A 15,412-nucleotide genomic window follows, 5' to 3' on the forward strand; every position below is an offset into this window, starting at 1 on the left:
GGGGGGTGTGCGCGGCGGGCGCGCGCTCCGGCCGGCGCGGCGGCGCTCAACGCTCCGGCGGTGCAGCGCGCGAACCCTCGAGAGGAGGCCCCGGCGAGGCCCCTGCCCGCCCGCCCGCGGCGCCGGCACTGCGCCTGCGCGCCGCCGCCGCCGCCGCCGTGCACGCCCCGCGAGCCGCGTCCGCCTTCAGGAGCCGCCGCCGCGCGGCCCGGCCGACACATGCCTGGCCGGTTGGTCGGGCGGGGGGCGAGACGAGGCCGCTCAGCCGCGGTTCATGGGCCCCGAAGCGTTGCCGCGGCGGTGGTGGCGGCGGCGCGGCTGAGTGACTGAAAGGGGAGACCTCCCGGGGAGGGGGCAGGCGGAGGGCGAGGCGCGTGTGGCGTGCGCGGTTGTTGACGACTGGTGTTTTAACTTAGATGGTCTCCAGCGAGCCGCTGCCTGCTGCCGGTGTCACTGGAGGGCGAGTTCTCCAGTAGCATGAGGAGATGATCGCGGCTGTCTGCGTGTGCTCCGACGAGCGGGGCTGGGCCGAGAACCCGCTCGTCTACTGCGACGGGCACGGCTGCAATGTCGCAGTGCATCAAGGTGAGCGGGCAGGCGAGGGCAGCGCTCCCGCCCCGGCCTCGCCGCTTCCTTCTCGGTCTTCCCTTGGCCCTGCTTCACCTCTCCCTCCTCTCCCCGGCCGTTTATTCCCCAATTTTCCCTTCCCCCCTCTGATGCCGGCATCACCTCCCAGCTCCTTCTCCTTACCAATGAAACCTGTTTCCCTGTTTCCAAGGCCACGTGCTTTCAGGTCTGACCTGTCCTGTCATCCCCTGTCCTTCCAGTCTGCCTGTCTTTTCCCTCACATGAGGCTTACTCTATTATGACTTCCTATATTGTGGCTGTGAGAAAGGAAGAACCCACTTTTCCAATTTTTTTTCTCTCTTCCACTTGTACCGTTTTTGTGTCCATGCTTCCCAGTCTGCCTTTGCACCCTGTTAACGTCAGCTGCAACCTTCCAAAGACTATCTAAACTTCCTTTTTCTATTTGCAGAACTTGTTACTATTCTCTGTTCTGGCAATTATTGCTGTATTTCTTTCTTCCTGTACTCGATCCCTGTTGTCCCTGCCTTTCCCAAGTTTGAAAAATTTATTTGAGGGACAGCCAGTGCACGAGGAGGGTTTAGGATTGGAAGAGAGGCGGGCGTAGGAAAGGCTTAGCTGTCATGTGATTTCTACCTCTGCCTGCCTTTCCTTGAATGTCATTTGGCTGATGTTTCCTGGTAGATGAAGAGACTTCCTGTTGTGGTTCTGCAGGGGGAGGGTGCTAGTCGGAATGGCTGATGCTGGATTTGTTTGGCTTAGTGGAGGCTCGTTGGTTGGTTTCCAGCTCAGCTCAGGAGCTGGCATGTTCCCTCTGTGTGATTGTTTTGTTTCTGTCAGTGGGTTGACCCTTCGTGTGAGAGCAGAGGAAGAGACTGGATTCTGCTGCTTATGTTGTGAGAAAGGAAGTCATCATGGCTTTTACTTTATGGTATCAGAAATAAGGAATGAGATGGTAGTTTTTCTATACCAACTTCTAAGCAGTCATGTGAACTCAGAGACTGGCTCTTTGGCTACTCATAGGTGGTGAACAAATTGGAGGAGACAGAAAATCCTAAATCCAATTCATTAGTCTGAATGCCTAGTACGTGTGAAAATGCTACTAATGAGTGTCTCGTGCTTGGTCTTAAATTGTGCTGAAGATGATCTAATATAGTAACTGGTTGTTTCAAGTATATGCTTCTCTGTAAGCTGACAGATAGTGAGAAATTTAAGGAGATCTGCAGAAGAATTTGGTTACTCCTGTTAATGTTGGATTGAACATAGAAGGGAGCTGACAGGATCTGTGAAATTAATCTGGTTTTGAATTGGTTTTCTGTTGTCTTAAGAGCTGAGTAATGTTAACCAGTAAGTTAACTCTGCTCTTGTGGAATCTTAGAGTCATGAAGAACACTAAAACATGAATACTTTTAGAAGCCACACCTGAAACAGCTGTTACTTTTGCATTATCTTGGGCATCTTCATTTGTATCTAGAGCATTGCTAATATCTTCTGTGACGGAACTGATTGGTAGGAACACTTGGAACTGAAACAGTGGGAACAAAGGTCAGTTATAGGAGGTATTACCAAAATAGAGAGACACACTTCAGTAGATTTGGTACAAGAATATGAACTTTTTTTTAAAGTCATATCCAAATCTGAATTTGAATCTGTCAGGAAGTGTGCAAAGTACTGCTTCCTCTAAATCCAGATGCTGTTGTAGAGATCTTTAGAAGAACTCCATGTCTTGGTTTACTGTATCATTGATGCTTTACATTTGGGATACTTTACATTAGGTGTGTCCCATGAATGAAGGTGGTAGGGGAAGTGTGTCTGCTCTTTTTGTGGCCTTTCTGTAGTAAACTTAGTGTCTTCATGGTTAAAGCTGATAGTCTGTATTTCAAGTGCAGACAGCAGTATTACCCATGAGGCTTTATTAACTCCTTTTTTTTGTTACTATAATTGTTTTTAGTTCAGAGGAAACTTCAGGTGTTAAGTCACTGGCAAGTTGTGGAGGACAGAATCGCTTCGTGTGTCTAACAAAGCTTTGCACAGTAGTGGAACTATAAACCAAAGGAAGCCCTGGAACTCTGTGAACAGTATCCCAGTATCTCAGAGCACAAACTCTGAGATGGACTCTTCTAGGCTCTAGATGTATTCTTTTACTTTTACAGATATAAAAGCACTTCAACTTTGGTCTGTGCCCAGCTAGTGTTGCCTTTGTGTCTACTTGCCAGCCCTGTCTCTGAGTTGCATTCCATAGTTGTTTCTTACTCTGCGCTGTCACTTGCTAACATAAATGTGTGAGTGCACATTTAAAATCTCCCTTTTAATTTCTGAAGAGGAATTCAGAGTCCCCCCATCTGGGGTTAATATAGATGCGAGGAAAACAAGGGTTTTTTTTCTTACATTAAAGAACTTTAATGTACAGTAGAAAGGGATTGTCAGAATAGTTTGTCCTGTCAGTACTTGGATACAGTATGTGAAAACTTGACAATGATCTTAATATGACTACATGTATGTATATATATAATAGGAAATTATTTCGTTAGCTTTTCTTCATAGAAGGAAAGGTGTATTTATACTACTGTTGCATTACTATTTTTTCTTCTTCAAGCTAGCACAAAACCAATAATATTTTTGTATATATACTAGAAGTTACTAATTTAATCTCAATGTTCTTCCTAACTATTAATTTATCATACATATTTTTTTTCTACTCACACACTTAAACCAGATTTTTGTATTTAAGTATCATAGGATTGTTGGGAATTGAGTCTGACATCATATTTTTAAAATTTCAGGATTGTCTTCCTGAGGAAAATGTTTGGGTTTTTGATTTTTTTGTTATTTGTTATTCCCATACAAATATTAGAATATACAGCACTTGTGTTCTTGTATTTTAATTCCCTCAGTCGTCCTTAAAGTTGCTTGATGTGTGCATTTCAAACATAAACAATATTGCCAAATTGCTAAACTCTTTTCCTGTGGAATTTCTTACCAAACTCCTGGGGTTGCTTTTATATACTATGAAAATATAGATGACAGTCTTGCAGATAAATGTGATTGTGTCAAATTCTTTCCTAAGGATTTATGTTGTAGCCTGGTTGTAGTTGCAACTAATCTTAGCCCTGATGCTCAGTTAAGTTTGTATTTGCAGCTCTACATGAATTTGCAGGGGAAAAACAGCAAACTTTGTATCTTTTTTCAGTTTATTATGGATTTCCTGCTCAAGACCAGTTATTTTACTTATAAAGAGTAAGAGAACTGGATAGTAAGTAAGTGTATGAATGAATGTCTTATCAAAAACTCAGATTTGTTATTTGCTTTTAGTTTTCTCTTAAAAAAGACCTGACAATAACAAGTATGCATCATTTAAAGTAAAGTGTCTCACCTGTTTTGCAGGTAAATAAATAGCAAAACAAACCACATATTACTTTTCAAACCAATAGTTTGGGTTTTTTTATTAATTCAACAAATTCTACATAATTTTTTTAAGTGGAAGCTTTTTGTACTTCATTTCTAGTACCATTGTGATAGGATTTCAAGTGCAATGTGTAGATGTCAATTTGACTTTCTTGACAATTAAAATGATGTGAGATCAACTATACTAAGCTTTTTTATATCATTCATATTAGTAGTATTGTAGTGCTGCTTATGTTTGCTGAAATATTTTGTCTTGTTCAAAACAGCTTGCTATGGAATTGTTCAAGTACCCACTGGACCATGGTTTTGCAGGAAGTGTGAATCTCAGGAAAGAGCAGCTAGAGTGGTATGTGTTTTGTTTATTAAGTAATGCTGGTTATAATGCTTGTGTGGATAATATTTACCCAAGTGTTACAGTAATAGCAGAAAAGAGCTTAGCTTTCTATTGTAATTCCATCTAGATGCTGTTCAGAAAGACCATTTTTCTTCTTATTTTTAAGGTGGAAATACATAACTGTCTCTTAAATGTTCTGACAGTTTCAGGATCTGTGTGGTTTTTTGTTTTTTAGGTGGTGGAGTTTTTTTGAGTTTTTTTGTTTTGTTTTCCAACCATTTAAAGGATTTTGTTTTTGTCTATGGTGTAGGTTTTGGCTAATTTTATCAGTTTAGCACTTACATAGTTAGATACAAGAAGGAAATAAAACCTCTGTCTAATTTTCTTTTACAGCAGCTTTAGATTGCCAGTTGAAAGCTTCAGTTTAGGAGCACTTGACCAATAAGTAGTGTTAATTTCAAAATCTAATGCTTACTTGGAATATGGTACTTACAATTGAAGAAGCATTTTCTTTCTCTGTTTTTTAATTTTTTTTTATGATAAATACTGGGAATTCAGATAAGGCTTTTTTCTTTTTTTAACCTTGATTAGATGAGGTTTTGTTTTGGTCAGACTTGTATGTTGTTAGATCAAACTGCATGATATCAGGCATTTTTAAAGAAGGGGAATCACATTTCTCCCCAATTGTCACTTTTTAGTTTGTCTTCCAGCAAAAGATAAAGTGAGAGAAGTGAGAGTATTTGGAAAGACTAAGCTGTTCCTTTGCCTCTGAAAAAAAGTTTAACTGGATGAGAAGGTGGTGTGGCATCTTAGGGCAGTGTGTAAACTGTTTCTGACTTTTCATATCTAAAAACAAAGGAAGAGTCAGACACTGAATTTTCAGTTACTGTCTGTTGGAGTGTTTACACGAGCTGCTTGCTGTACCTATTTCCTTTTCTAATATAAAGTACTACAGAAATGGTGGGAAGACTTAATGTTGTATGAATTTTTGGCACAGCTCTAAAGAATCTCCTTCCTCTTTTCCCAACTTGCCACTAATGTTTTCATGCCCTGGTAACTGAGACTTTGTTACTTCTTGCAAAGCAGACCTGTAGGTGGGAGAAAGGAGGAGGTTGATTTCTATGTGCTCTTCAAATATTTGTCAACAGAAAAGAAAACCCTTTCTAAAGAAAGGCTGTTCCCTTCTTTTCCTGGGAAGACCCTCAGCAGTGTAAAGTTTTAAGAGTAGCTGAGTTTGATACGTACAGGTTAATGGCAAAGTTAAAAATATAAAGGGGAGGGAAAGAGAGCTGGTGGCTATAAAGAGGATTTTTCAGGTGCATGATAGGGAATCCTCATCAGCATTTGGGCTTTAGTTATTCCTGGCTTCTTGTGGCACAAGAAATGAAGGAGAACTGTACAGAGTTCTACAGTAAACGATATCTGACTGCATTCTGATAATTTCTTGAGTTTACCAATGAGAATTGCTTTGATAGAGATATTGCTTGTACTTAACTGAATTCTCTGCCTGGTATATTCTGCTCTTGTTTCCACTGAACAGGGTCTGTTTAGTTCAGCAGGTTGATTACTGATTTTGTTTTGAAAAAAAAATAAAATCCCATTTGTAATGTAGTGTAAATTTAAGTGGTTCTCAGGTCAAACTAATTGCATGTGAGGTGTAATAGATTAATAACAGCTGAAGTTTTAGCATGTTAGTTAGAAACATGGTGGCTGTATTTGAGATGCATCTTGGAGAAGATCTTAACCTTCAGAAACTAAACTGAAGCCCTGACTTCAGTATGGAATTTGGAACTTTACTGTAACCAGTTTGTCAGACACAGAAGTTTTAGTGCATTTGCTTACAAAAGCAAACATGCTTATCATCACTGTATTAAGACTGATACTTAGTTTTTCTCTTGGTGTTTTTGTTTCTAAACAAAACTGGAATGAAATTAATCACATTACTTTTAGTATGCTTCTGCTTACTTTTAATCTTAAAAAGATCTCAGTCTTGCAACTAAAGCATATTGTTCCATGCTGATGCTGTCTATGTTGTGTGTTTTTGGGGTGTGTGGTTTTTGTTTCTTGATTTTTTTTTTTTTAATTTTGTAAAGCTGCAGTTACTGGGCAAATAAATTCATTCTGATAAGAAACTGTGAATAATTGCTCACACTTAAGTTAGGCTTGCTTTAACAATGGAAAGATCTAGACTAACTTGGGAGCACACAACCCAAGCAGGTGGGTCCCCAGAGAAGTTCACTTAGCTGCAGATTAGGGCAATTGGCTTCCCATGTACTTTCAACCATTATACACTCATATGTACCATGTTCCCTTTCTTCTGTGTGCTGCTGCTAAACTGGTGCATACTGGGTGTGGGTAAAAGTGGTGGCTGATTTTTTTTTTCTTTTTGACACACAAGCCTCCTGGCTGGTTGACTTCTGCGTTTTTGTTGGTGAGGTGCTAGCCAGCATCTTGGGTTTTGAATGGTCAGTCACTACTTGGAAAGTGCTGTTCTGGGCTGGTCAAGTCATACTGAGTTTTGGCTCCAGCAGGGTCATGTTTTTCTGTGTTTGAGGGAATCACTGATTTTTCGTAAACCTGAACTGTTTGGATAACGGACATATTGAGATGATTGTGTAAGTTTTTAGCTATTGCTTGAAAAGTCTTAGTTTTCTCTAAATCAGCTAATTTTCTCTAAATCAGCTATTTTATCACCTGTGGTGAGCTTGGAACGTGAATCTCTGCAAGATGGCTGGCAACTGCTCCCAGCTTTGTGTCAGCAGTAGCTCTTATTACCCTGCATAGTGGGCCCTTTTAGTGTCTTCAGATGTACCTGAACTTGAGTCAGGCAGATACTACACATTGATGTAGGAAAAGGTAGTATTGGGGTCTGTGTGAGGGTCTATATGGAGGAGTAGGTAAGGAACTTTGGGTCCTGGCTTGAGAAATGGGATGGTGCATATATCTTGTCCGAGGGCTGATAATTCTGGTATCCAAAGAGAGACTGGAGAAACTAAGCTTAGGAATTGTAGCACAAGTGTTGTTCAAAAAGATCTTTTTTCACCATAGTTCTGTTATATGTCAGATGTCTTCCTTGATGATCTGGTGTATAAATAGACCATGTGTTTATGGTTTACTACAAGCTACCACTGTTCATACTCATCATGAAGGAGCTGCAGTAATCCATGTGATAAAGGTACCAGGCAGCACAGAGGTGTTCAATGTTTGTAAGATTAGCTTGGGCAGGCTTTTTAGCTGTGTATAGGTGTGTTGCTTGTGAATCCAGCTTGTTTCAGAGACATCAGGAGATCTCAGTACTGAACTTCAGAGTTACGAATTCCAGGAAGTTTTACTACCTCAAAGTGCAGCTCAGATGCTACATGTGAGGAGCTCAGGTGCTATGTGTGAGGTCAGACTGCTTACATTGCAGGTGAATTACTATTACTCTAATGTCATAAACACGATGATTTTCACTTGACATTTCCGTGTTGGGTTTTTTGTGTTTTTCTTTCTTTTTTTTTTGGATGAAGTGGGTTATGAAGTTGAATGCAGTCCTGGCCCAGAACTGAATCAGCACATTTGTGTGACACTACAGCTTGTCTAATAAGCCACCTGGATTTTAGTCCTGGGGAATGAGGGGGCTGTGACTCCCTGTGGAGCTAGCCACATAAGGCTTGAGATAGTATCCATCTGGATCTCAGCACAGTCTGGCATAACTGCAGTCTCTGTGCTTGCACATGTGTTTCTTGGAACTTAGTGTGGAGACAGAAAGACTGTCATTACAGAATAAGTTTAGATCATGCAGTACTTACTACTGAAGGATCCAGGGCAGTAGAAATGCAGCTTACACTGTTTACCTCCACACCCAGTTCACAAACATTGTGTGCTCATAGCGATAAGTTCCTGCTTGTTGTCCTGCCAGACCTGAGCTGTTCCTGCATCTGCTGCACAGATGACCCACATTCTGAATGCTTGAGTTTTAATTTTTTAAAAAAAATCATTAATATAACAACGGTTGTAGCTCTCTCCAAATCTTCTTTTTTAAAAAAATGTTTAATCACAGGCAGCTACAAATTTTTTTTTGTGGAGTTGGTCATAAGAGTTGTTTGATATATCCATAGTTTAACACCTCACCCCCCAACATTATCTAGTATAGAGCAACCATAGGTGTGGTATTACCTGCTTTTTGCCTAAACAGCAAGAAACAAAAAAGGAGGAACTAGCAATGTAGCCTTTTAATACGCAGACAGGTTTGTGCTCAGAGCTCTGACAGCTCTGGCTCAACAGGCTGCCTGGAGGGGAGTGGGATCTCTGTGGTCATTACACCTGTATCTGTAAACTAGAATGAGTGCTGATAAATATGGTCACAATACAGGTGAACTAAACTTTTAGAAGAAAACTTGCTGTTTTCTTTTTTTTTCTTCAATTTTAAATACTGACCACCAATAAGGACTAGTATACTATGCAGTCTTTTTGAAGATATCTCTTGAAATAATTCTTCAAGAAATTTTGAAATGAATGTTTCTTTGATGTATCCATAATTTTTCGTGAAGGACACTTTATATAAGAATATTGCTTTCGAGAATACTGTAACAAATATTAGTGAAAAAATTGCTTTAGTTTTGAGTGTGCAACAGAAAAACTGATCTTTATGCTTTTGTTATTTGTATGGCTTTTACAGAAACACAGTCTTACCTTTTATGAATGACTGCAGTCTAGAAGGCAGTGAATGTTAGTTTGTAGCTGGATATCTTGAATAAAACATCTGCGAAAGGTACTTATGCAGAACATGTTGTATTGGGTTTGTATGACAAAATTTTGTTAGAGAGGGGGCTACAGGAGTGATTTCTCTGAGAAGCTGCAGAAGCTTCCCACGTCTGCACACGTCTGGCAGAGCCAAAGCTGATCGGCTGCAGGACAGACCCGCTGCTGGCCAAGGCCGAGCCAATCAGCAGCTGTGGCAGTGCCTCTGAGATAACACATTTAAGAACAGATAAAAAACCCCTGAGCAATAGAAACTGCAGCTGGAGAGAGGAGTCAGAATATGTGAAAGAAACAACTCTGCAGACACCAAGGTCAGTGGAGAAGGAGGGGAAGGGAGGAGGTGCTTCAGGTGCCAGAGCTGAGATTCCCCTGCAGCCAGTGGTGAAGACTCTGGGAAGGCAGGCTGAGATTCTCCTGTGGTCCATGGAGGCCAACAGCAGAGCAGAGATCCACCTGCAGCCCGTGGAGGACCCCACACTAGAACAGGTAGATGTGTGTGAAGAAGGCATGGGAAGCCTGCAGTGGAACAGGCTTCTGGCAGGAATTGTGGACCCATGTGGAGGGGCCCATGCTGGAGGAGGTTTGCTGGCAGGACTTGCGACCCTGTGGGGATTTCATACTGGCACAGTCTTCCTATGGCACTGCTTCCTGTTGGAGGGGCTCGTGCTGGAGCAGTTTGTGAACTGCAGTCTATGGGAAGGACTAATGTTGGAGGAGTTGGTGGAGGAATGTCTCCTGTGGGAGGACCCCCATGCTGGAGCAGGGGAAGAGTGTGAGGAGTTGTTCTGAGGAGGAAGGGACAGCAGCGTGTGATGAACTGCTCACAGTTGCCATTACCCATCCCCCTGTGTGGCGGGGGGGGGGGGCTAGGTGGTGAAATGGGGATTGAAGTTGAGCCTGGGAAGAAGTGAAGGGTAGGGAGAAGGTGTTTTAAGATTCAGTTTTTATTTTCTCATTACCCTACTCTGATTTGATTGGTAATAAAATTTGATTTGATTGGTAATTTTTTCCCAAGTTGAGTCTGCTTTACCCATAACTGTAACTGGTGAGTGATCTCTCCCTGTCCTTTTGTTGACCCAAGAGCCTTTTGTTCAGTTTCTCTCCCCTGTCCAGCTGAGGAGGGGAGTAACAAATACTTGGATGGGCACTTGGCATCCAGCCAGGATCAACTCACTACAGACTGTCTTGGTACCACAGATGGGGCATGAGGAAGTCAAGATAAGGATAGTAATTGGGAGAGGTAGTGGGCAAAATTTGGACTGAACAGAGCTAGAGAGGGAAAAACAGAGTTAGAGAGAGAAAAGCGGAATGATTGTGGAGAATGTGTGTTGTTCTGATTGGGGTGAAGGTCAAAATTCATATCTTGAAATACTGTTGATTGAGTGATGTGTGTTACTGGTCCATGATGTAGTAGGTGAGTGTTGTTGCTTTGCATTTCTTAAGTACAAGAAAATACTTTTTCCTGTGCAGTATTTGTTGGTGTATGTAGTGAATACAGACCCATAACCTTACAGTACTGCAATTCAAAAGGTGACAGACTTGCTTAGCATTGCAGAGTGTCTGGTCATTAAGTTTAGGAGTGCAAAAAGTGCAGAAGGTGCTGCAGAAGTGCAGTATAGTTTCTGTGTACTTTCCCCTGCATATCACAGTGGGAGTATTAAAGCCATTTCTGATTGTACTTCCTTCATGAGGTTTTTTTGAGTGTGCTGCATTTTTCCCTTCTTGTGTGCATATTTGTTATGTGGTTTCTAAAAACACAGCTGAATTCATAAACTTACTTGAAGCACTTCATTACAGCACAAAAGGTCTACTACCTTTTTTTTCAAGTTTTGATTAGCTACAGTTTACCTAAATGTACATGTAATTTGTGCAGTAATTTATAATTACATTATGCTAATTAGGGATACATAGAGTATTCAGGCTTTAAAGCAGTGTTCCATCACTCAAGTACTACTTGATCAAAAATATTTTAACATAGATGTCAATACAGCAGGTACTTTAGTAAATGGTCTAAAGATTCTGTGGCAGAATTACTAACTGAAGCGAGACTAGAGCAAAACATTTTCCCTTACAGGAATTGCTTAATTCTTATGTGGAAATGTTTTATGACTGTTTGTTCCATTGTATTCACTGGGAGAAGTAGTCTCTAAAGTAAACCATTTCTCAGCTGTGAGAAACCTTACTTAAAATGCATGCTAGGAATCTTTAGGATAAAACTGTGGTATGTTGCAGAAGAACACTGAAGTGAACTACTACATACTTTATTTTCTTCATGTAGATTGAATTGGGTCAGTAGCATACTTTCAGGCCGGTAAAAAAAACTTGGATGTCTAGTTGGAAATGCTTCCAAATGTGACAGGTATTTCTCATAGCCCCCATGGTGCTTTCCACTAAAGATCAATGTGTGAATCTTAAAAACTTTGTGTATGTTTATATTCTGGATTCTTGCAACATCTAGCAGGGCTTACTAGTCTTTAATATGTATGGGAGATTTATGGTTTTGGACTTCTGAAGTTGGAGTAGCCAGATCATGATGTAAGCTGTGTGTCATCACCATGTTACACTGTACTCTCTCTTCTAGTTATCTTACATATACTGAGTAAAAGTATGATTAAATGTCACCTGTAGTATGTGTGATGATCTTGTGTCATGTTAAAAGGGGCAGGAAAGAAGAATTTTCTGTCCAACCTGTATTAATTAACTTTTTGTCTATCAGTGTCCCACTCCCAGGAGATCAAAGCCTTTTAATGTCCAAAATAGTCTGTTAGCATCTCACCTAATGACACCCTTTGATTAGCAGGTTTGCCGAGGCAGACAGGACATTTGATACTCTTAAGTGCAGTCCTTTTATAAAAAGCGGTATAAAAACCCCTCAGCAGGTTTCTCCTATGAGTTATTTCACCATCAACGAAACTGTCAGCACCTAAAAAAGGACTCACTCTAACAGTTCACTAAGTAACATGTTTATTGATACAAATTTGTGACAGTTTATGGGGTTTGTGTGTCTGGAATAGGATCTAACTGCAAAAACACACTTAAACTATGTAGTAGTAATAATATAGGCACACGCCCTAAAGCAAAAGCAACTTACAAATAAGTAAGACAATTTACAAAGAATAAGTAAAACAAAAAAGTCTACACTATAAAGCAAAATCAACTTAGAACGAAGTAATAAGTAAAAATTTTAAAGTACTATGGAGCAAAAGTAAAATTAGTGTATATGTATAAAGCAATCGCTCTCCCCAAAGTGTCCTGAAAAGGTGGAGGAAGAAAAGGGAGCCCATTGGTTACCTCCACAGAGTTGATGGAACTTCTCTGCGATTTTTGCTTATGTTCACTCTCTTTTTGTACCTTTTTCTTAAGCAGTTTGAGTGGCTATAGTCAGTAAACTAATTTTGGGGTGATAGACAGATGAAATAGGCCTAAGTAGGCCTAAGGGTCCACTTCTAAGTTCCCAGCAGCCAGGATGTTTGCAAAAAAAGGCTGTGTTACCTCCATATCACTCCTTTCTTCGATTTAATCCTTTATGAGATTCTGGGAATGTCTCCCCAGATGCTGGGGTTTTCCAGGAAGCCATCAGGAGGTTTTTTTTTTCTTCTTTTGTATGGCCTTATCTATCACCTTACAGTCTTGGAAGAATGCTGATTTGCATGTTGAGTGCCTCTAATCTTCTTGTCATAGTCTGCAAATTTATTATCTATAGGAGATGTTTTTGACAGAGCTAACTGAATCTGCATATATTTTTATCTGATGCCTTGATAAAAAGAACTAGGTTGAGTCTCTTTAATTTATCCAGGTATAAAACCCAAAATGCTTCAGGTAGTCAGTCTGTTTTTCTTTTACTTGTCAACTGTCTGCTTTAAAAAAAAGTTCTTTCCTTCTCCTGGGACAGATGACTGAATAGACATGGGGCAGAGATTTGGCAAATTTGTCAGCATCAAGAAATGGTTATTTGAAGATGGAGATGACTTAATTTCCTAAGTTGTCAAGTTGCAGAACATAGCACTTTGGAAGAGAATAACTGACAGCATGCGTTCGTTTGCTCTATTAGTGGTGTCAGCCAGTTGGGGATTCTTGGATGTGGCAGATGATCTTTTGATTCCTGTTGGTTCTTCACTGTGGTTTATAAACGCTGGAGTCTGGGGTGAATCATAGGTTGGAATCATTAGAACTTTTGTTTGCTTCTCTTTGGATACTTTGAAAAATTCTGTAGTTAACTACTCACTGACTTCTGCTTCAGATCATTGCATGGTTGCAAGCTATCATTTATAGAGCCAGTTAGATCAAAATAGTGAAGGTGGGTGTTTTATGAGTTTACAAGTAAGGTCTTAAGATGCTACAGGTTAAGACAATTGATAAGGTATATTGCTATCCCATTGTAGTTTAGAAACTGAAGAAAATGTGGATTTGGTTTTGTAGACGGCAGTTTCTTCTTTGGCTGGATCATTCCTCAAGAAGCTTTTGGAAAAGGGGTATGCAATTCATCCTTTTTGCTGTATTGAGCAAGTGAAAAATGAACTTCTGACTCTGCCAAGTATTACAAAGCATGGGTGTTAAAATAGAAATAAACTCTTACAGAAATTTTCAGAGTACCTAACTGGTTTTAAGGAAAAAAACCACCAACGAAAAGATCAGTAAAATAACAGAGTAAAAACATGTGGTATGAATAGATAGCCTAAGTTTGATGTGAGTAGAGGTTCTGTAATTTTCAGCAGCTGCTGGGAATGCTTATGCATTTTATTGGACTTTCTGGAGACTTCAGGGGCTGAGAGGTTGATCTTCTCTGGTTAGTCTTTGTATGTTGGCAGCAGTGATTTTGCTTCATAGAAGATGGCTTGAAGGAGTGAATGGAAGGATGAGATGTCACTGTGTTCTGAGGGCTGGGGTAGGTTATTGCCAGCAGATGTAGACATGGTCAGTCTGGTGCACATCCTGTTGCTGGATCTGTTGTTGTACAAACTGCCTGTGAATTCTCATCTATTGATAGAATTTATGCCAAGATCTAAATTTCCAGATAAAAATGTCTTGGCACCATTGTACTGGTTTGCACCGCTCTGCAAATTATCTGTGGCTTTTTCTTTTTGTTGTTGGATCTTGCAAAAACTGTTCCTTTGTAGGCTTTAAAGTATTTGTTCTACTGTAGATAGCCTCTGATTGGCTGAATTTGAGTTAGGTTTTTTATTAAGTATTATCTAGTTGTCTCTGGTTCTTAATTTCAATTAGCACACTTTTATTGAAGTGTCTTTAGAATATGGCATCTCTTTATAGAGAGAGCTATGTTTGCATTGCTTGTTAATACCATATTTGCCTGAATCTAACACAAAGTAATCACTAAAATTATCCCAAATTTCTCTGGGTATATTGGGGGAAAACAGAATTTTTCCTATTTTCAGCATTTTCATTGCAACGTATGTGTGTTATTTTTTAATTTTTTTTCCTATTAAAGAAAACACATTAGGGTAAGAGGGATGTGGAAAGTATAAAAGGAAATTAAAAAATATAACTCTTTGCTCTGGAGAAAATTGAATACTCATTTCACATCCTTTAGGGAAGAAGGAAAATAAATAAAAAAATGTTTTGAGCTTAAAAGATAGTTTTTCATCAAAAAAGTGAATGAAGAGCTTCAAATAGTTATGTATAGGTAGGATGACGTGTGTGCAGCATTGGTATAACTGAAACTCTAGACGTGATTTGTACTAAGCTTCGTATCCAGAGCTGTTAGAGCTGTTTTCTAGACATCTTTTTCTTTTCCCAGGACTTTTGTGTTTTTGACAGCAATGAGTATGTGTCTGCCAGCATTAAATTGTTTTACATTAACTAAAATAACTACCTAAATCAAGATCTTTACCCTTCTAGACCATTTTTTAAACCTGTATTAAGATATTATTAAGGTATTATATTATTATGAAGGTATTATTTTATTATTATTAAGGTATTATCTGAAGTAGTACTATATAAGTACTATATGTATATACCTAACATATTTGAAGTCTGTAGGATTGGGATTTTTAGATGTATGTATGTTTCTTTCTGGTAATACCCCAGGATGAAACATGGAATACTGGTAGAGGCAGGTGAAGCTGTAGCACAGAACCTGGGAGATGTGTACCTAGACACAGTCAGTTGTGCTGCAAGATTTTTACAGCTACTGATAAATGGGAGTCAGGGTTCAGAGCATCAGGGGCTGCCAGTTGGAAAGCCATTGATTAGAAAGTAACTCTCTGATCAGCTGCTTTGCTTTGCTTACCTTTGGAAATCTGTCCATGTGCTTTGGTGAAGTGTGTTGAGTTAGAGCATTTAGATATATATAGAAACACCCAGCAGCATGGCATGCTGTAAAATAGA

General features: G+C 39.9%; 1 protein-coding gene across 1 annotated transcript in view; it reads left to right on the top strand.

Annotated features, from left to right (window-relative positions):
• Positions 1–416: 416 nt before the first annotated feature.
• MLLT10 (MLLT10 histone lysine methyltransferase DOT1L cofactor) overlaps positions 417–15,412 on the top strand; it is a 122,532-nt gene continuing 107,536 nt past the window's right edge. The window contains 4 exon segments of the mRNA XM_025895390.2: positions 417–437; positions 439–478; positions 481–585; positions 4,257–4,336. Coding sequence (XP_025751175.2) covers positions 417–437; positions 439–478; positions 481–585; positions 4,257–4,336 — 246 coding nt within the window.

Source organism: Manacus vitellinus, unplaced genomic scaffold (genome assembly GCF_001715985.3).
Source record: "Manacus vitellinus isolate BGI_N305 unplaced genomic scaffold, ASM171598v3 scaffold_3_pilon, whole genome shotgun sequence".
NCBI classification, from domain to species: domain Eukaryota; kingdom Metazoa; phylum Chordata; class Aves; order Passeriformes; family Pipridae; genus Manacus; species Manacus vitellinus.